A 19741-nucleotide genomic window follows, 5' to 3' on the forward strand; every position below is an offset into this window, starting at 1 on the left:
TATTGCTTGAAGTGACAAGTAAATGCGATCTCAGTGCGCATGGCAATTTCCTTGAAAGTGCGTGAAACGCACATCTCGCGTCCCTATCATACATTCCGCCACATCCGCTAATTCGCATTCAGTAATTATCTCGTTCAAAACAACCCTAGTTTTATTGCTCCTTAATCCTCTATTAGACCGATATCGGGTACTGAGAACACAAAATCACCTAACACCATCTGCTTTTCATAAGATATATACTCTTTTAACATGGAAAAAAACAAAGCCCGTTCCTCCAACGCATTTGGTGCATAAATACATACCACCCGCCATTCGATTCCATGCAAAGCAAAATCAAAGAAAACTAATCGACCAGATGCACATGAATAAAAACCTTGCACCGTGATACCGGATAATTTTCTAACAAACAGCACGCAGCCCGCCGACGTCCCTAAGGCGTGGCTCACTACCGCGTAGTACCGTGGCGTAAACCACTGCACCATGCTGCGGGTCTCTTCGTCACGACCGACTTTTGTCTCTTGCACGGGTAATACGTCAAGGTCATAGTCCACCAGCACCCTGCACACTTGGCTCTGCATTCGCTTGGCAGCCAGACCTCGAACGTCTAGCATGGCCAATCTAAGCGACGGCTTGGGAGCCATGATTATAGGTCTAGTGAAAAGATTTGGCCCGGAGCATGGTGTTTACCTTTAGCGCCTAGCACACAGCTAGACGCCCCCGGAGCCGCCCGGTGGACCGGTACCACTGGAGAGCGGTGGCGGCTTCTTCTCGGACTTCTTCTCTGCGTTAGCTGTGTTCGGTCGTGGCTTGTAGCTGCTGCGCCTGCCCGTTGGCGTCTTCCCTTCCCGTCTTCCCCACTTCCTTGGTTCGCTGCGCTGCTGTCTGCAGCCTTCTCAAGAGCCCGTTTGACCGAGGCTCCGACATTGCTGCTCATAGTGTCGTTCTGCGCCGACTGGTCTTCAGCTGTCTTCATTTGCTCGCTGGCTTCCGTTAGGCTGCTCTTGCTTTCTTCCTTGGTCTCTTCTGCTGGTTTTTTGCCGCTCATTCGGTAGCGTTTTCCCTGTCCGGTGGCGTCCCCGCACCAGCATCAGGTGCAGGCACACCGCCTACAGCACATGGGGGCCTGATCTCCTGCCCCTTCAGCCGCGTCTTCGGCCTCGGCCGCATCCATTACTAACCTTGCTGTGTCGTTGCCTCGGCTGGCCCAGTCATAGAGGCGTATGTACGTACACACTGGTCCTCGGCGTGTCCAAACCGATGGCATAGCGAGCACCAGGGAACCTTGCAGTCTCGTCGTACATGACCAGTGCCTTGACAGCGCAAGCACTGCATTCGCCTGCCAAGAACGACGACTAGGGCCAGCTCACCGGCGACCCTGATTTGGTGCGGGAGATCTTCCACTTTCACGCCACTGTTGAGCTTGAGCAAGACAGACCGGGTAGTCGTCCCCTCGTCGTTGATACCCTGAACACGCCATCGCTATCGGGTGACTTGTACGGCTCTACCGAAAGCCGCCAATGCCGTTCCTACATCTTCATCGGCCACACCATGTATTAACCAATGAAGACGCAGCCGCACCTGCTGGTCCTGAGGGTCGACCACGATGCAGCGCCGACCCTTTACCTTCAGCTCCTTGACTTCCAGCATCCTTTCCATGGCGTCCGCGGTATTGATGGTCACAGCCCAGACGTGGTTCATTTGGTAGGCCCCCAGCGCAAGCACTTCCGGTAGCAATCCTGTTGGGCCAAGAGCGTCCCGGAAATCTTCTACTTTGTAGGCTCTAGCTCACACGTCGCCCTGCAAAAACACGTTGCTTAGCAGGACGCGCCCCTTTGGCAGTGGAGGCAAAGTATTCTGATAGCCTGCGTCATCATCGCCGTTCCACCTGTTTCCGCGGCCAAGAAAGGCCACTATTGCCGCTCTACTGGAGCTCATGATTCGCCGTCCGTCACGCTCGGTGGCCGGAAGTAGAATGACCACTCGGCGACGACTGCGCACATACGCAGTCGCAATTCTGCGCCACAATGATACGCACTTAGGAACGGCTGCCACAAAGAAAAGGCACGAGTACGCAGCCGACAGGATTCGAACCTGTGCGGGGAGACCCCAATGGATTTCAAGTCCATCGCCTTAACCACTCGGCAACGACTGCGGACGTACGCACTCGCACTTCTGCGCCACAATGATACGCACTTAGGAACGGCTGCCAGAAAAAAAAAGGCACGACTACGTAGCCGACAGGATTCGAACCTGTGCGGGGAGACCCCAATGGATTTCAAGTCCATCGCCTTAACCACTCGGCCACGACTGCGCTTTTCTTTTTATTTATGACCGGTTTTCAGTATAACATCGCACATATGAATTTCGCACTCAAGACACACAAGCGAGCCTGTGGCAAGGGAAAAAAGAAAGCAAGAAACAAAAAAAGCGCTACAAAGCCATCCATCCGCATAGGACTGACGTTGTCAAATTAAAATTCCTTCATGACTCTCAGAGGTTCGAGCCTCGACCGCCAATCCGGTACACACTCTTGCATTTTCTGCAGTTCAATATACACTGACATACACTCTCTGAAATATATACGTGCTGGCCGAGCGTCGGCGTCGCAATGGTACCCGGCCATGCGAGCTCGCCATATAGAGTGGAGGGCATTCAACATAATAAAATCATACGGTACTCCGTCTTCATCTTTAATTCGCAGATACCTGATCCCTTGGGGGTCCACCAGTAACTCCTTTTTCAGCGTTCGCTTTAACACGTCCCATAAGAAAACCGCCACCCAGCAATGCAAGAAAACATGATCTATGCTCTCCTGCTTCTTGCTGATCAAGCAGTGTGATCCCCACGGCACAAGACAGTCTCGGTCTTTCACAAATATTTTCACAGAGAGCGTTCCCGTGTGGAGCTTAAAAAAAATGTTTTTACCCCTGGTGGCACCTGCATACGCTTCACTCGTTTACGTACGTCCTGTCCTGGCCCTCCACTGTATATGGCTCTGTATAACGGCACTGGGATTACAATGTCGCACACATCATTAAACAGTGTTTTCCTTTTCACTTGACACAGATAATCGATTGAAAAACGAACTGAAAGGAAACGCACACTGTCGGCCATTTCCTTAAAATAACCACGAAGTGTTCCGGTCATGCTTGCCGTACTGACAACATATGCAGGCAATGCGTCGCTCAACCTGAGCTGACATACGGTGCGCAAAAAAGGATCGTGCACATCGCAAAAATGCAAAAAGCGGTTGACAAGCTGTCGAACAAACAGATGCGCCAAGCCCAGCCCCCCTTCCTTCACGTGCCTGAAAGTATTGGTTCGGCTACACCTCTCCCAGGTAGAGCTCCAGATAAAAATGGCGAACACTCTGTGCAGCTTTTGCACGTTTACTCTTGAACAGTACAACGTCTGCATGTCGTACCACAACTTCGTAATAAAAAACATGTTACACACAGTTGCCTTTGCGAAAATGGACAGGTTGATGCCTTTTCACTTTTCTGCTTTTTCTCTAGTTTCTTTTGCTTGATTCATCCAGTATTCATCGCTATTTTTGTAACAGTCCATGGGAACACCTAGATATCTGGTTGGGGTTTTTATCCAGCTCACATTGGCAAAATGTTCCTGAGCCGAAGACCACTCTCCGTGCCACAAACCAAGAGACTCCCCCCAGTTCACTCTACTGCCTGTCACATCACAAAAAGTTTTCACTACCCTTATCGTTTCCGTCACACTTTATTTGCTTGTACAACACATTGCGATGTCACCTGCATATGCCAAGAGCTTGACTTCTGTGTCCGCCAAGCTATAACAGCGTAGTTGATCATTTTCAATTGTAGCCAAACACATAGTTTCTGTGTAAATTCCAAACAAAAGAGGACTGAGGTTCTAGCCGTGACGGACAAAACGCATCACGTTAACGGGGGCCCCCAATGGTTTATTCACAATTTGGCATGTTGTGCAGTTCTGGCACGCCAACGCCACTCCCTCAGTGATTATGTAACCACCATTAACGTGATCGAAAAAGGCATACAAAATATCATGAGAGACGCAATCAAAGGCTTTCGCAAGGTCGAGCTGAAGTACTCCGACTCCGCCCAAAGTAACGACACAGCACTCGAGCACGCACTGCATCGTGTGAATATTCGAAAAAATTGACCTTCCATTGATAGCACATCTTTGGTAATCTGCGACAATTCCCTTTAATAAACTTCGAAGTCTGGCTGCCAAAACGTTCATGAAGATTTTATAATCTACACTGGTTAAAGATATCGGCCTGTAAGATGTCACTAGCCTAAGTTTATCCACTTCATCACTCTTAGGAAGGAGTATGGTATGCGTTTTGTCAAAAGAAGGCGGCAAAGCTTTGTTCTCGTACGCATCGGCGACAGTTCCTTCTTGAAAGCTTTATAGAAACAAGCGCCCAGGCCGTCAGGTACAGGTGATTTGCCTTGATTCAAATCATCAATTGCCTTTTCAACTTCGCTTTCTGTTATTTTCTCTTCTAATCGTTCTTTTGAGTCGTCACTCAATCGTGGCCTGCGACCGAGAAGAACCTTTTTAAACTCGTCTAAATTCACTTTTTGAAAAGCAAAAAGGGACTGATACTACTCTAGAAACGCTTGGCCTATGCTCTTACTGTGGTCGGCAGTTGTGCCGTTCCATAGAACCTTATCGATGTGATGCCGTCGGCCTCGCGCTTTTTCAAGTCCAAGCGCCCTTTTAGTGGGCGTCTCCCCCATCACTAATGCATTTGCTCTTGCGTGCACAATCGCACCTTGCTAGCGTTCTTTGTCGAGCTGCTCGATTTTTTTCTTTAATGGCTCCTACATCTTGCTGATATGCCCCTGGCTCTTCGCACTCAAGCGCTTTCAGCTGCTTAAGTGTCTTTCGTAAGCCCCTTTCTTTCATTTCGGTCTCAAATCTTAAGCGCCTCGATCTTTCCAAGGATTTCATTTTTACGTTTTGTTGGAACCCTTCCCATTTCTCTGCTATTGTTTAACTATTTTCCTCACATACTTCCTTAACGGCCTCATGTACTGCCTCTAGAAATGGTTCGTCTTTTAGTAGCAAGGCATTTATTTTCCTTAGGTCCCAATTAAAAGCTTCTCTCTTCCTTTCCGTGCCTATGTGACATTTCACCAAGCAGTTATCTGAGAACGATACTGGTGCCACACAATAACTAAGGTACTTTTGAATCATGTATATGTACATGCGGTCTAACCGCGCCTGACTACTACCTTGAAATTGCGTTTACTTTACTTCCCGCTCCCCATCCAGACACTCGCAAACATCGTCCAGTTCATTTTCCCTACTTAGCTTAGTCAACACACTGCTGCTTCTATCACCAATAGCGGCATTATTGGCTTTATCCCGAGCACTCAAAACACAATTAAAACCCACCAAAAAAATCATGCACTTATCGCAGCAAATATACTGAAAATGGTTCCAAAAAAATAAGGTGCGCTCTTCTACAGAATTCGGCGCATATATGCACATGACTCCAAATTCCATTTCACGATAAACAAAATCACATAAAACAATCCTTCCGGACTGACATAAAACTACACTTGGAATGACAAGATCAGGCAACTTCTTTACAATCGGCCACGACTGCGCGTATACACCTTAGCACTATTGCGCCACATTCAAACGTGTTCACTAAGGGCTGGCAGAAACGAAAAGAAACCGCTACGCAGCCGACAGGATTCGAACCGATGCGGGGAAACCCCAATGGATTTTGACTCCATCGCCTTAACCATTCGGCCACGACTGTTTCTTTAGAGCGTTTTAGTTGAGCGTGTTTACGGTCCGCTCCGCTACGGTTTGCCCCGCTAAGCCACAGTGGAGCGGAGGGTGGTTTTCACGTTTTAGCTATGCGTTTAGCATAGCGGAGCGGGCCCTTCCCGCTTGCAGCGCCCTCCGACCAAATACGGCGTAGTGAAAAAAAATGACATCAGTTTATGTGAATTTTACAAATCAAAACATATGTATATAACATATTTGTTTATAAATCATGTATGCATGTATTTTTAAGACGTTAGTGGTGCAGTTTTCCGAGTGAAAAAGTAATGCGTCGACTTCGTGAGAGTCATCGAGTGTGTTCCGGATCCAGTCCAAGCCTTGTTGACAGGTGCACATGCGGTGGCAAAGTTTTTGTGGAATCTGTGGTGCCTCGTTAAGTGGTTCGCGTTCGCACGGCAAGCAATGTCACAGAAGAGTGTATTAGAGGACCCTTTCCTCATGTCCACGTTGAAGTGGTCCGAAATAGAAGATTTGCTGTGCCTCGAGGTTCTTCAATACACGCGGCAAGAACCACTGTCAGCCCACGGCTACCTGAACATTGACAGGATGGACAGCGGACAATTCCGGACATATTTTCGTTTCGAGCAAGATGATTTGCGAAGGCTGCAGGGTGCACTACGCCTGCCAGAAGTTTTGTCTACACCGCAGTGCGTCAAAATTCCAGGAGACGAGAGTCTTTGCTTAACTCTGAGGCGTCTGGCATATCCAAACAGGCTGCGCGAACTGGAGTCGCTCTTCGGACGACATTACTCTGTGATTTCGTCGGCGACAAATGCGGTGCTCGCTCACATTGAGAGTACTTTTGGATATCTTCTTCAAGATGCAAATAATCACTCCTGGTTGGATCTCGCCAAATTGGAAGACTTTTCTCAGGTACGCTCTCGGTACTGTGTCAGTGTGCGGTCTACTCACCCAATGTTTATTTGCAGGCCGTGTATGCCAAAGGGGCGCCGCTACAGAACTGTTGGGGCTTCATCGATGGTACTGCACGGGCCATCTGCCGACCATCAAGGGACCAAAAGCTCTTTTTCTCTGGGCACAAACGATTTCATGCTTTGAAATATCAGGCCATCATGTGCCCCAATGGCATCATCTGCCAGTTGAACGGCCCATACGTGGGCAGTCGTCACGATGCAGGCAAGTTCACGGTACTGATGATCGTCAGTATATACAGCTAATTGTTGCATAAGGTGACTCAGACTAACACGCATACAGTCACACGTATACCCGACAAGGTGCAAGCTTTCCATGTTGTTTGGAGGAAAGAGCAAACGATCCGCTTGTGTGTAATATCTAAGCGCAGACCTAACGCAAGTTTTTTTAGATTCGGAGCGGGAAACAACAGTATAATAAATGTACTAAAACAGGTCTGAGAGCACAAGGCTGTCTGGGAACTGTTGTCAAATTTTAGAGTAATTGTGAAGTAGCTGTGCACTTGTATCACAGGGACAAAATAAGCAAAAATTGCAAAAACAACCGTATCATAAAAGAAATTTTAAACAATGTTTTCAAGTGTACTACCTTATGACCAGTGCTTATGGTGAGATGGTAGAGCATTCAAGATTTTCTGACAATGTAGTGGGAGTGATGTCAAGAACAATGAAAAATATGCATCGTGGTGTGAAGATGATTCAATGATACGAACAGCATAGTTCCAAGGTTATATTTGAACAGGTGAGTAATTGATGGTGTGTGACACACCTCTTCGGTGTGTCACTAATGCTGTGACACACCGAAGAGGCTCAGCTGCTGTTATAATATTATAATTGAATGCGAGTATTCTAATGGTTAGGCGTTGTATGTACAGGTGGTCAGTGAAAGAAATAGGTATATCAATCCTAGCAAGGTGAACATGTCAAAATAATGGCATGTCCCAATTAACACTTGTGCCATAAACTGGTTTTCTTTGTAAGCACACATGTTTATAGAGAATCGCACATATACATGAGGTATAATAGCCATGAAAGAGCATTCATTCACTAAGGAACAGTGGAAATATCTAAGTCTAATTGCCAGATACTGTGGTAGAACCCTGTTAAATTATTTAGATGGAATATCTTAAACCTAGTCTTGTTGCATAAATAAATGTGCATCAAAATACGATGCAGAAAGCAGTTTCCTCAGCATGTGTGTGCACTTAATGGTAACCAAGCTACACATGCACTTTGCAAGAATTTACCAAAAGCTATCAGATGCGATTCCAATTAGTAAAATGTTTCTGTGTGCTATCATTACAGGTATCCTCCGAAGGAGCAAGACGTACCAGAAACTTGAGCAGCTTGTGAAAGGACGACGTTTTTGCCTCTACGGTGATCCGGCCTACCCCTTACGGCCTTTGCTACTAAAGCCTTATGGCGGGTCTAGCCTTACCGTGCAGCAGCTTGCCTTTAACAAAAGGATGAGCACTGTAAGGCAGGCAGTTGAGTGGGGCTTCGGAAAAATAGCAGGGTTGTTTGCTTTTCTAGATTTTAGAAAAAATCAGAAGCTGCGCCAGCAAAATGTCTCTCGTATGTATAAAGTTGGTGCTATTCTTGCGAACTGTCACACCTGCATGTACGGTTCGCAGGTCTCAGAATATTTTGGAGTGGAACCCCCGCAGCTGGAGGAATATTTGAGGCCACAACACTGACTCGGGCTTCTTCAACACAGCAGAAGCACTTTATTTCATACATTTTTCAAGACACTTGTGCGTGTCTCTCTGTAAAGCCTTATTAAAAGATGAATCACACCTACTAGCTGAACTTATGAGCTGTGCTGTTGGAGGAGGCTCAGCATTTTGTTTTCATGCTGCTCGAGCATATTTTTTATGTTTTTAAGCATGCATTCATTATTGTTCTTACACTGGGTTTCCAGTCTTTCAAGTCTCTCCTCAAACAGAGCGACCTTTTTTTCTTCCAATGCCAGACGCCTCTCATCATACTCCAACCTCCGGTGCTGGAGTTCAATTTCCTTTTGACGAAGGATGAACTCATTCTCCTCTCTCCTTGTCAGGAGCTCCAGCCCCATAGCTTGCAGGCCTCTAATTCCTGAAAAGAAATATCAAAGTACGTTCATCTCAAGACATCCCCATTGTTTTTACTCGCATCAATCACAAATGCAAATGCAGTCATTAGGTTGATTTCTTTATTTTTTTTTTACATTACTGTATGTGCTAAAACAATGTGTTCTGTCTGCTAAACTGTTATTTGCTTGAACTACCTCTTTTGTACTTTCTTTTGACATGGCCTATTTTTAGCCATCACGTACCCACTGGCCTTGCACCTTAAGACGCATGTCGCGAAATCTGTTCTGTGCTTCATTGCTTTTTATTTATTTGAAGTGTTCACCATTGACTTAACTGTTTTGTGGCCTGTCTGTCCACATTACCTTGCAAATGCCTTCTTGTTAATCACACTCGTAACCCTTGAATGTTATGAATGTTCTACAGTATTTCTGCAATGGCATGAGTTCTGCTGCTCCCATTCTATGGAATATTAAAGGGACACTAAAGTGCAAAACGATTTCTTCTGCATCAGTAAATTACCGTTCTACAACACCAAAAACACTACTCTTACGACGACAAGACGTTTGGCAAGCCAGAAAAAACGCAAGAACGAAATACGGGTGGCGATGCCTATTTAAGTTCCCGCACCTGGGGACTGTGACATCTTGGATTTTGATGGCATCTTCCAGGGTCTACTAACTATATATAGCGGTACAGATTGACTACATTGTGTTCTAAAGGCACCTAATGATAAACGTGGCAAGTTTCAGGAACCTTTATTCAGCCAACGTGGCCCAAATGTGAAAACGTACTTTGGAATCCCTGATGTCATGCTGATGTACCGGCGCTGCAGTTTCTGCGTGAAATTCAAATACTGATACTTGGACCTTCATTTTCTCATCTCATAATCAAACTATTTTTTTACAAGACTGCCGGCAGGGTTCTCAAACAATGCTTCATTAGTCTAAACTGATTTATTGTTTCGCTTTAGTGTCCCTTTAAAGTGTGCCAGCACTGTGGCAGTACCTTGCCTTGCAGCTCGTGCAGTTGACGACAGGGCATGTAGGGTGCACTGTTGTGCCTAGGACAATCAAGGACCGAGGTGCTGTGCACCATACACAAGTGCAGAAGGTGCGAAGAAACATAGTTGAATTAATTCAATAGACAACAATAATAACACTGCTGGCATAAGGTACCACTTACTTTGGCTAGATAAGACTTTAATTGTTATATGTGCATAACAGTCAGACAGGAGAGACCACGAAATCACGCAGCAGTTATTACTAAAAACAATTCAATGGCTCAGAAAATGTTAACCGCAGGTATACTTCGGCTTAATGAACACAATATTAGTCTTGTGCAGCTGCAATGCCACCTGTCATCTGTTTTCGAACAATGTAGTTTGCTTTGCCGTACCTGTTTGAGGAGCGCGTGCTTGTCGCTGTCTTTTCCGAGTGTGAATGGGCCCTTGTGCTTGTTCGTCCGCTTCACTCTCTTCAGTAGCCTGCTCTGCTTGGGTGGTGTCCAGTGCTACAAGGGAATCAAATTTATAGCATACATTCTTATCACTTGCGTTAGTTAGTGCTTCATTGTACATTTTGTTTGTTTCCTTTTATTTGATATTTGAACATGTTGTACAGTGCTTGGCATTGCACGGGAATGATGACATGGTTTAACTTGTGGTACACAGTGGTAATTCTTTGTGCACCTGAATAAACACTGATATGTCAATGCCATGTTTCTACAAATACGCCCCTTCTTCATGAGTGCAATTAAACAGGGAATTCCGATTGCACTTCTGCTGTGTGTGTTTGACCCCCGCTCAGACAAAGAAAAACACCGTGCTTTAAGGAGCCTGCAGTACAAATTGTGAATTACTGAATAAGCTATTTACTATCACTTCCTTTGCACCTACGTGATGGGTCAACAGCCGACACTTGCTGACTTGGCCTGGTCGTGCTGCCTTCATCCCCATTGCCTTCTTCAGTGTAGCACACCCGATCCAATGAAGGCTCTTCTGTGTTTTCGTCGCGGCTGGCGTACATTGACAGCAACAAGTCTGATGCACAACCATCACCTGCATACAAGGGGAAAAAAACAAAGCACAGGGATGGCACCAAACGTTTTTATTGGGTTTAAGAATAATATTGCAAATACACATTCAAAAGGAGTACAATTTCATTTTTTCGGCCCTGCCAGTTACCTTCGCTTTCCATAGTCTTGTGTGCAAACATGAGTGAAGTTAACATATATGTTGAAATTGGTCCGAGACAAAAGGGCAGGAGCAGCAGCAGCTAAAATTGAGCGTCTCGTGACAATCTAATCGTATTCTTGCTCTCTCTGTTGACAGGAAGTAACTGATGGGCGCAACATTTTGGCTGCATGGTGCAGAACAATAGGCGGGCTCAGTATTTGCAAGAGTCTAAGAAGTGTTACATAACAGCTCAGTAAACTAGGCTGGAGCCATGGACAAATACTAGACGTCTCAGTGCTCGCACTGTGATCACGGACGGCGCGGGCGCGCGTGTACATTTAAGTGTACATTTAAGGAACGTGTACTGCGACCCGTTACGCTCTCGTACACCGGGCGCTCTAGGTGGGCGAAATAAGGGCTCAAATGCAAACTGTATTTCACTTGCCATGTGTTTCGCCACCGTCTGACACGTTCATCGATGACGTGGCCGCGTCTCTGATTTCTCGCGCCAGGCGCTGTCGGACTGTCGCCGACCGAGCCGATGCAGTATGTCGCCGCGGCCCTGTACCATTGCTCGTTCTCGGCAAACTTCTCGGCACATAGCCGGCGTTCTTCATCAAATCGGAGATTTCTTGCAATAATTGCTCCCTCTCTCCATACTGCTCCTCGGTGCCAGACCTACGGAGAACAAGATCAGGTGACGTTGTGACTGTGCGTTTCACATATACTGAACAAAGTGCGCAAACATGACTGTGAAAAGTAGGGCACTCACCTCCTTAGGTTGACGTTATCTTGCTGGCGAAAATATCCCACGAGGAGATCCACGCGCTCCTTGATAGCACGAATGGTGAACTCTCTCATCACGGCGAGCATTAAATTTCTAAGTATTTCCTCCCATGCTGCGGGGTTTTGGTAGGGGTCGGCAGCTGCTACTTCGCGCAGCAAACACAAGTCAGTCCTCGTCAATGCGGAACCGCTTACGGGGCCTGCGCTGCGCTGCAGAAGAAGCCGAACAGGGCAGCGTAGACATTACGTTCACACTGTACGGAGCCATCTTGCATTTGAAATCGCGGTCACTAGACTGGCGCTGTTGATGCCGATGTGGCTTAACAGCGGCGCCCTAGCTGTGATAGCGGAACGACGCTCCGCGCTCCGCTAAGGCAGCTTCTAAGCGGACCGTGTTCCTCGCTCCGCTATTCCGCTTACGGCTAAGCGGACGGCGCATGCGCATTCGCGTTCCCGCTCCGCTAAGCTGCTTAGCGGAGCGTAAACACGCTCAACTAAAACTCTCTTTTTTCTTTATTGCCGGATTTCTCCACGTACAATGGACAGGAATTCTTTTTGGAATTCGACGTACATACACTTGCGTTGTTTTAACAACGAGACTCGTACTTTGTCTCGTGTTGTTAGGTTAGTACGGCTCTAGTGTTAGCTACGGATCAAACACAGGTAGCGATTCTGGAGGATCGGGAAGTGTCCAGTAAACGTCACGGACGTACATAATAGCCTCTCTGAAGTACACTTTTCACGGTTGTGGTTTAAGATGTTCGTGTCTTACATCCATTCGCGTCTTCCATACCCTGTGTATTGTCAATAACATCAGAAGATCACATGGCATGTCCCCTGTCTGATCAAACGGCAAGAATCGAATTCCGTGAGGTGCAAGCGGAAATTGCTTTTTGAGTGTCCAGACGAAGAAGAAACGAGAGCGGGCGTCAATATCTGATTCTACTTCTCTACATGATTAAGGTCGAGTACTTGCTTCAATCTTGAGGATGTTGGTACCAATCGACGGCTAAAGTTGCAAGGATTCCGCCGATACCTAATTTGCAACGGTGAGTGGACATTTTCCCAATCGTTCGAGCACTTTTCTGTGTGACCGGTGGGAGAGCTCAGCGCGGTTCCGCACGCTCAAGCCACGATGCCTACGGCTATGCAAATCACCGTTGAGGGTGAGGATATCTCTCCCAACGAAGTCAGTGAAAGCGCTGGGTGGACCATGGCATTGCACAAGCGAAAACCCATCATCCAGGACCCGCTCGGGCAGGGCGCCCGAGTCACCGACACGCGACGTGGCGGGAATAAAAGCCAGGCTCCGTCGAGTGTCAAGGCATATGGCTAACGACTGCTTCGAGATTGCCTCGGCTACCGAAAGAGCATGTTCGAATCATAATCCGTCCCCGTGGAGGACTGGACATCAAGAAGATGGGCCACTTCAGAGTTTCCCAAGCCCTCACTACCACTGCTAGACTTACGGAGGCGGTTACGGCGGAGGATATCATATTGTGAGACGAGGTTTAGGCAGCCAGTCCCTTCTTTATTCTCTCTAGTGAGAGCCCCACCACCAGGCCCCAAAACGGGGATGATGAGTATGTACAGGTGAGAATATGAAGCGTATGAATAATGCTCACACTAATTTACCCGCACGCGCAAGCGGCCAGCCAGGCCGCGACTTAGCCAGGAGGGGAACGCCGAACGAATCGTTTTAAGCGCGAAACGTGAACGATCTTTGAACCACGACAACGATGGTCGGAAGAAACGTCTACGGGAGTAACGCGATCGTTCACGGGGGATGTTTGTTCGTTAATAAGATAGGGTGCAAGAAAGCGGGATTAAACTACTCGCACAAACCGGGTGTACGAATGGGCGTCCAAAGGAGCACTTCCTCTCCAGGACGAAAGGAGACGTCGCGACGAGAGATGTCGTAACGTTGCTTGGGATCTAGCTGACTGACTTCTGTGTCGGAGCGAGCACGTTGACGGCATTCCTCAAGTCTCGAGACGAACTGTTCGGGTATACTGGCCGAGGTGTTAGTTGGGGCATTGAAGAAAGCGGCGTCGATGGTGAATGTCGGTGAACGGCCGTAAACTAGGTAGAAAGGTGAGTATCCCGTAGTTCGTTGGATAGCGGTGCTGTGAGCAAAAGTCAGAAAAGGTAAAAGTTTGTCCCAGTTGTCGTGGTTTGGCCCGATATACATTGATATCATATCTATTAGTGTACGATGAAATCGCTCGGTTAAGCCATTTGTTTGTGGGTGATATGCGGATGTTGTCTTATGAACTGTGCCACAAGCTCCGAGTACTTCTGCGAGCATTGTTGACATGAAAGTCTTGCCGGGGTCGCTTAACAGTACACGAGGTGCACCATGGCACAGCACAATGGCATCTAGAAAGAAGGTGGTAACGTCGGAGGCCGAACTAGAGCGTAGAGGAGCGGTCTCTGCGTAACGTGTGAGCTGGTCAACAGCTGTCACGACCCATCGATGACCCGCTGGCGTTATGGGCAGAGGGCCGACTAGGTGTATCCCAACGATGGCAAACGGTCTCTCGGGACATGGGATGGGCTGTAAAAGCCCAGCAGGAGGCGAAGTCGGTCGTTTCCGCCGTTGACACTGAACGCAAGAAGCGACGTACTTGGCTACAAAGGTAGATATGCCTGGCCAAAAGAAACGGCCCCTAACGCGATGGTATGTTTTGTGGAATCCCAAATGGCCAGCAGATGGGTCGTCGTGCAAGGCTTCAAGCACTTGTGTGCGCATCGAACGTAGAAGAATAGGTACCCAGCGGTGTCCGTCGGAGTTGTATATGTAGCGGTACAGCACATCGTTGTCAAGCTTAAATAGTCGCAGTTGTCGACGTAATCTGGCATTTGGTGCAGATGTAGTTCCGCACAGGCGTTGGATGATGTTGTCGCAGTAGGGGTCAGAACGTTGATATGAGGTGAGGTGAGTGACGCGATTGGAAGATAACGTGTCAGTAACCGATAGAGGTAATGACGGTAATAACGGGAGTGACGACTTAGTCTCATCATCAAGTGGCGAGCAATGGAGAGATGTACTCGAAGCTAATAGTGGCAGCGGGCAGCGAGAGAGAGCGTCGGCATCTTGATGCTTTTCCCAGACTTGTAGACAGCGTCAAAATCGTACTCTTGTAAGCGTACCACCCAGCGACCAAGTCGTCCGGACAAATTTTTGATTGACGACAACCAGCATAAGGTGTGGTGGTCGGTTATGACCGTGAAATGGCGTCCGTAAAGATATGGTCGAAATTTTTGGATCGCCCAAACTACTGCGAGACATTCCTGTTCTGTGATCCCGTAATTCTTTTCGGCAGGTGTTAGTGCGCGACTGGCATAGGCAACAACTCTCTCTCGTGAGGTGGTATCACGCTGTATAAGTACAGCACCAATCCCATGGCCACTAGCGTCGGTGTGCAAGCAAGTTGGTGCGTTCTCATCGAAGTGACAGAGGACAGGGTTGGTGGTTAATGCCTGCTTGCGGGCTTGAAAAGAAAGTTCGCAGTCATCTGTCCAAGGGAAAGCAGTGCCCGACGTGAGCAACTTGTGTAGCGGCGACGCCACGGCCGCAAAATGACTGATGAAGCGGCGGAAGTAGGATGCCAGCCCCAAGAAACTTCTTAATTGCTTTTGATTTTCAGGGCGGGGGAAGCGAAGCACGGCAGCAACCTTTTCGGGATCTGGTCGAACGCCATCTTTGCTGATAAGATGGCCCAACACTTTGATGTTCTTTCTGGCAAAATGGCATTTATTTGTGTTGAGTTGGAGTCCAGCGTTGTAAATGCATGTGAAAACTTCGTCCAAGCGCTCAAGGTGCTGGCGAAAAGTTGTAGAAAAAATAACCATGTCATCTAAATAGCACAGACAGGTCTTCCACTTAAGGCCACGTAAAACTGTGTCGATCATGCGTTCAAATGTTGCAGGGGCATTACATAAACCGAATGGCATGACGTTGAACTCGTAAAGTCCGTCTGGTGTTGCAAAGGCTGTCTTGTCCATGTCGGCTTCGTGCATGGGGATTTGCCAGTATCCGGATCGGAGGTCTAGACTAGAGAAATATTCTGCACCCTGGAGGGAGTCAATGGCATCGTCAATTCTTGGCATCAGATATACGTCTTTGCGCGTGATCTTATTAAGGGCTCGATAATTGACGCAGAATCGTACAGAGCCGTCTTTCTTGCGACCCAGCACGACAGGAGACGACCAAGAACTGGAGGATGGCCGAATGATGTCTCTTTTGAGCATGTCATCAACGTTATCCGCAATGATTTTCCGTTCTGCGGAAGACACGCAATACGGGCGGCGGCGTACAACCAAACTGCCTTCGGTTTCGATGCGATGTACTTCGACGGAAGTGCGCCCCAGAAGCTTGGAGTGGACGTCAAATAAGGCTCTGTGTTTGTGCAGGAGTGCCAGAAGGCCTTCTTTCTGTGCAGTGGTCAAATCGGGATTTATCGCGGCCGTTAAAGCAGCGGCAGCAGTGTGATAATCAGTTGTGGTAGACAAAGGTGGTGATTCGGTGTGAAGCGGTACCAGCGAAAGAGGTTCGGTGTCAGTAAAACATGTCACAGTAGAGCCCTGGGAGAGCACAACTGGCGAAAAAGGAGGGTAATGAACAGCGACTAACGCTTTACCATCCTGAAACCGTACTAGGCTAGGAGTAAGGCTAAGCCCACCAGAAATGCAGTAACTGCTCGGTGCAAGGAACACATCACCATTAATAATAGTGTCGGAAGTCAGTGTCAGAATATGCTCAGTGCCCGCGAGAATGAAACAGTGGGTAGACGTGACAAAACGCAGGCTATGAGCACTGACAGCGGACGAAGATTCAGTGTCCGTCATATGAATAGTTCGCTGACGACAAGAGATGAAAGCTGAGGCGGAGGACAGGAAGTCCCATCCCAAAATCATCGCGTAAGTGCACGAAGACAGCACGATGAACTGAATGTGGTGGAGGATGCCATCAATGAAAACGCGCGCAGTGCAAACACTGGAGGGCTGAACAAGAACTGCATTAGCACAACGAAGGGGAGGGCCATTATACGGTGTCTTCACTTTTCGCAATCGAGAACACAAGTCAGTACTAATAACGGAAAGCGATGCACCTGTGTCCACCAAGGCTTCGATTCAGACACCTTCAACACACACCAAAAGTACATTCGACGGGTGCTCCGGAGGAGTTTCACGTTGTCCAAAAGATGCAGCTTTCGCTCCTGAAGCTGCACCATTTAGTTTTCCGGGTGGTGATCGGAGGACGAAGTAGCCGGTCGTAGAGGGGAAGAAGAGCGCCGCATCGATGATGGAGAGCGACGACGCGGGAAACGCAATGAACCGGCAGTGTTGAAGTCCTGTGGAGATGGGGAACGTGATGGATAATAATCGTAGTCAGAACGCCGACGTCGTGGTACAGGGCGAGAAAACTGATCCCTTTCAAAGCCGTCATAGCCGCGTCTTTCATCTTGCTGACGGTGTCGGCAAACCTGGAAATGTGGCCACGGATGCCGCAGTAGTAACAAACCGGTCGAGGTGGGCTCCATGCGTTATAAGACGGAACGGGCGATTTTCTTGCGGTGATAGGATTCAGGGACATGTGCGGTGCAGGTGTCTGTTGTGGTGGCTGCTGGGAGGGTGGCGCTATAGAGGCAACCTGAGCGTACGTTGGCGTATGGATAGGGTGCGGGCTCGTGATTTGCGGGCAGGTCACGACAGCTATCTCTTCCCTCACGATATGGCGTAGGCAGCCACCAGGAGGCGTCAGATGGACCTCAGGAGGGTTTGACGAAGCTTGGGCGTGCAGTTCCACACGGACGATGGAGCGAATCAAAGCACGTAGCTCGCTGTCGTTGGACGGCTTGAAATCAGATGTGTCAGGGTGTAAGCGGAGCATATGAAGGTCATCGAGACGCTGACACGTACTGATGATGTCGGCGACGGTAGTGGGATTCAGCACTACAAGAGCATTGAATGCCGCAGTCCCAATACCCTTGAGCAGGTAGCGTACGCAGTCACTCTCTGCCATCGAGGTGTTCACGCGGCGGCGGAGGGTGAGGACGTCCTCTATGTACGAAGTGTAGGACTCGCCTGAGTGCTGTACACGCTCAGCAAGCTTCTTCTTAGCGATATCGGAGCGGACAGACGAGTTCGCGAAAATCTGGCGTAGATGGTGTTTAAAGATGCTCCAGTTGACCAAATCGAGCTCATGATTGTAAAACCAAGTTCTCGCAACTCCGGTTAGGTAGAAGGCGACGTGAGCAAGTTTTGCTGATTCGTTCCAGTCGTTAAAGTCACTCACGTGCTCGTATAGCTCCAACCGGTCTTCAACGTCGTCACCTGGAAGCCCAGCAAATACCGGTGGATCCTTCTGAGGGGTGGTGACTGTCCAAGAAGGGGTTCCCGCAGGAGTAGGCAAGGTGGATGTCGTGGTACTGGTCTGCTGGTCTTGCGACATGGTTGAGGGCAGTTGGTAGAGGCGGCGACCCGAGTGGAGCTCCAGGGATGTAGCGTAGGTGAAGCTGGAGAGAGACCGGGAGCGAGAGGGCGAAGGAACCGGACAGCACACTCCACCACTTGTGAGACGAGGTTTAAGCAACCAGTCCCTTCTTTATTCTCTCGAGTGAGAGCCCCACCACCAGGCCCCAAAACGGTGATGATGAGTATGCACAGGTGAGAATATGAAGCGTATGAATAATGCTCACAATATGTCCGAACATGGTGCAAAACATATTGGTGGCAAGCACACCATCAAAGCGCAACGATATAGCCTACGCCTACGCCGATGTGGAAGCTATACATATTGGACAAGCAAGCTACGAAGTTAGTGCATATATCGCAGCCGCCGAAAACACATGCAAGGGAGTCATTCGTGACATTGGTCCCACCATCAATCGAGAGGAGCTCAAACGCCTCATCATTCAATCCTAGAATCCAAGCGCCCTCGAGGTGCGACGAAACAAGAACACAAGCACGGTAGTCATTCTGTTTGAAGGACTCAAAGTCCTGGACTACATAAAATGCGGTCCCAGTTTGGTCAAATGCTCTCGCTATCGCAGACAAACTGACGTTTGCTATGCATGTGGAAAGCTTGGCCACAGAGCTGACGTTTGCCCAGCTCCTGGAAATGCAATCTGCAGCGGCTGTGGTGCGAGCAACCCGGACGATAAGCACGAATGTACACCGAAGTGCACCCTCTGCGGTGGCCCTCATCACACGGCTGGCAGAACCTGCAAGCAAAGGTTCCAAATTCTGTTTGTAGTTAGACAACGGAGAAGAGAACGGCACAACCGCGAACATTCCAAACAACCAACCAGGCCGCCAACCCCTCTCAAGCCAGCCCTCAGCAGCTCGCACATATCCAGGAGCCGATCCCGAGACCGCGGTGGCGAGGATGGCGGCTACCAGGACCATGCCCCTTCTAGGGGTTGCTCGACGGAACGCTCGTCTTCCAGGGGCCGCAAGGCCCTCAGGACCCGCTCCCGCTCCAGGGGCCACTCTCGTTCCAGGGGACCTGCAGTTCAAATCCAGGAGCCTACTGATCGTGGTACCACATGGGCTGACCGGGTCAAAGAATCAGCGAAAAAGGTAACGGGGGTCAATCACCAGAGCACAATAGGATTGCACAATTGGAAAGAGAAAACGCTTCGTTAAAATACGCAATGGAGCAGTTCGCAGCAGAAATTGCAGAAATCAAGAAAGCCAGCAAGCGAGAGACAGTTCAACCCACTGAGGCCCCTGCAGTAGAAACGCCCATGGAGATCCCCGTAGGGGAACCGACTGCCGATAGTCTACCCAAAAAGAGGGCGCTGGCAGTTCATGCCTCAGACAAGAGCGCCAGTGTTCGTAAATTGGAAAAAACGATAGATAAAGTTGATGAATTCCCCGAAAAAGTTCAAATTGTTATTGACAAACTCGCGGAGGTGGTCAGATCACTAGGAATCAGATGCGACAATCTGGAGCGCCACGTTTCT

The 19741-nt window shown here is 48.6% G+C and overlaps 2 protein-coding genes and 3 non-coding genes across 8 annotated transcripts in view; 2 read left to right on the forward strand and 3 right to left on the reverse strand.

Moving 5' to 3' along the window:
• LOC135913489 (hemicentin-1-like) overlaps positions 1 to 19741 on the forward strand; it is a 708068-nt gene that overhangs the window by 201502 nt on the left and 486825 nt on the right. The gene's annotated exons all lie outside the window — the stretch shown is intronic.
• Positions 2071 to 2152, reverse strand: TRNAS-UGA (transfer RNA serine (anticodon UGA)). The gene has a single exon. It is a non-coding gene; the product is annotated as a tRNA-Ser (tRNA).
• TRNAS-UGA (transfer RNA serine (anticodon UGA)) lies at positions 2230 to 2311 on the reverse strand. The gene has a single exon. It is a non-coding gene; the product is annotated as a tRNA-Ser (tRNA).
• TRNAL-CAA (transfer RNA leucine (anticodon CAA)) lies at positions 5695 to 5776 on the reverse strand. Its single transcript has one exon. It is a non-coding gene; the product is annotated as a tRNA-Leu (tRNA).
• Positions 6208 to 8434, forward strand: LOC139051811 (uncharacterized). The gene is made up of 3 exons (XM_070528825.1): positions 6208 to 6678; positions 6735 to 6942; positions 8043 to 8434. The coding sequence occupies exons 1-3, from the start codon at positions 6208 to 6210 to the stop codon at positions 8432 to 8434; spliced, it is 1071 nt and encodes a 356-aa protein (XP_070384926.1).

The sequence above is a fragment of the Dermacentor albipictus genome, unplaced genomic scaffold, assembly GCF_038994185.2.
Source record: "Dermacentor albipictus isolate Rhodes 1998 colony unplaced genomic scaffold, USDA_Dalb.pri_finalv2 scaffold_14, whole genome shotgun sequence".
Taxonomy (NCBI): domain Eukaryota; kingdom Metazoa; phylum Arthropoda; class Arachnida; order Ixodida; family Ixodidae; genus Dermacentor; species Dermacentor albipictus.

Bases quoted from the DNA above. Each gene is read 5' to 3' on its own strand.
- LOC139051811 (XM_070528825.1), top strand. From the start codon at position 6,208: ATGTCACAGAAGAGTGTATTAGAGGACCCTTTCCTCATGTCCACGTTG. The intron at 6,679-6,734 runs GTACGCTCTCGG...GTTTATTTGCAG, and splicing joins AATTGGAAGACTTTTCTCAG to GCCGTGTATGCCAAAGGGGC. The intron at 6,943-8,042 runs GCAAGTTCACGG...CTATCATTACAG, and splicing joins GGGCAGTCGTCACGATGCAG to GTATCCTCCGAAGGAGCAAG.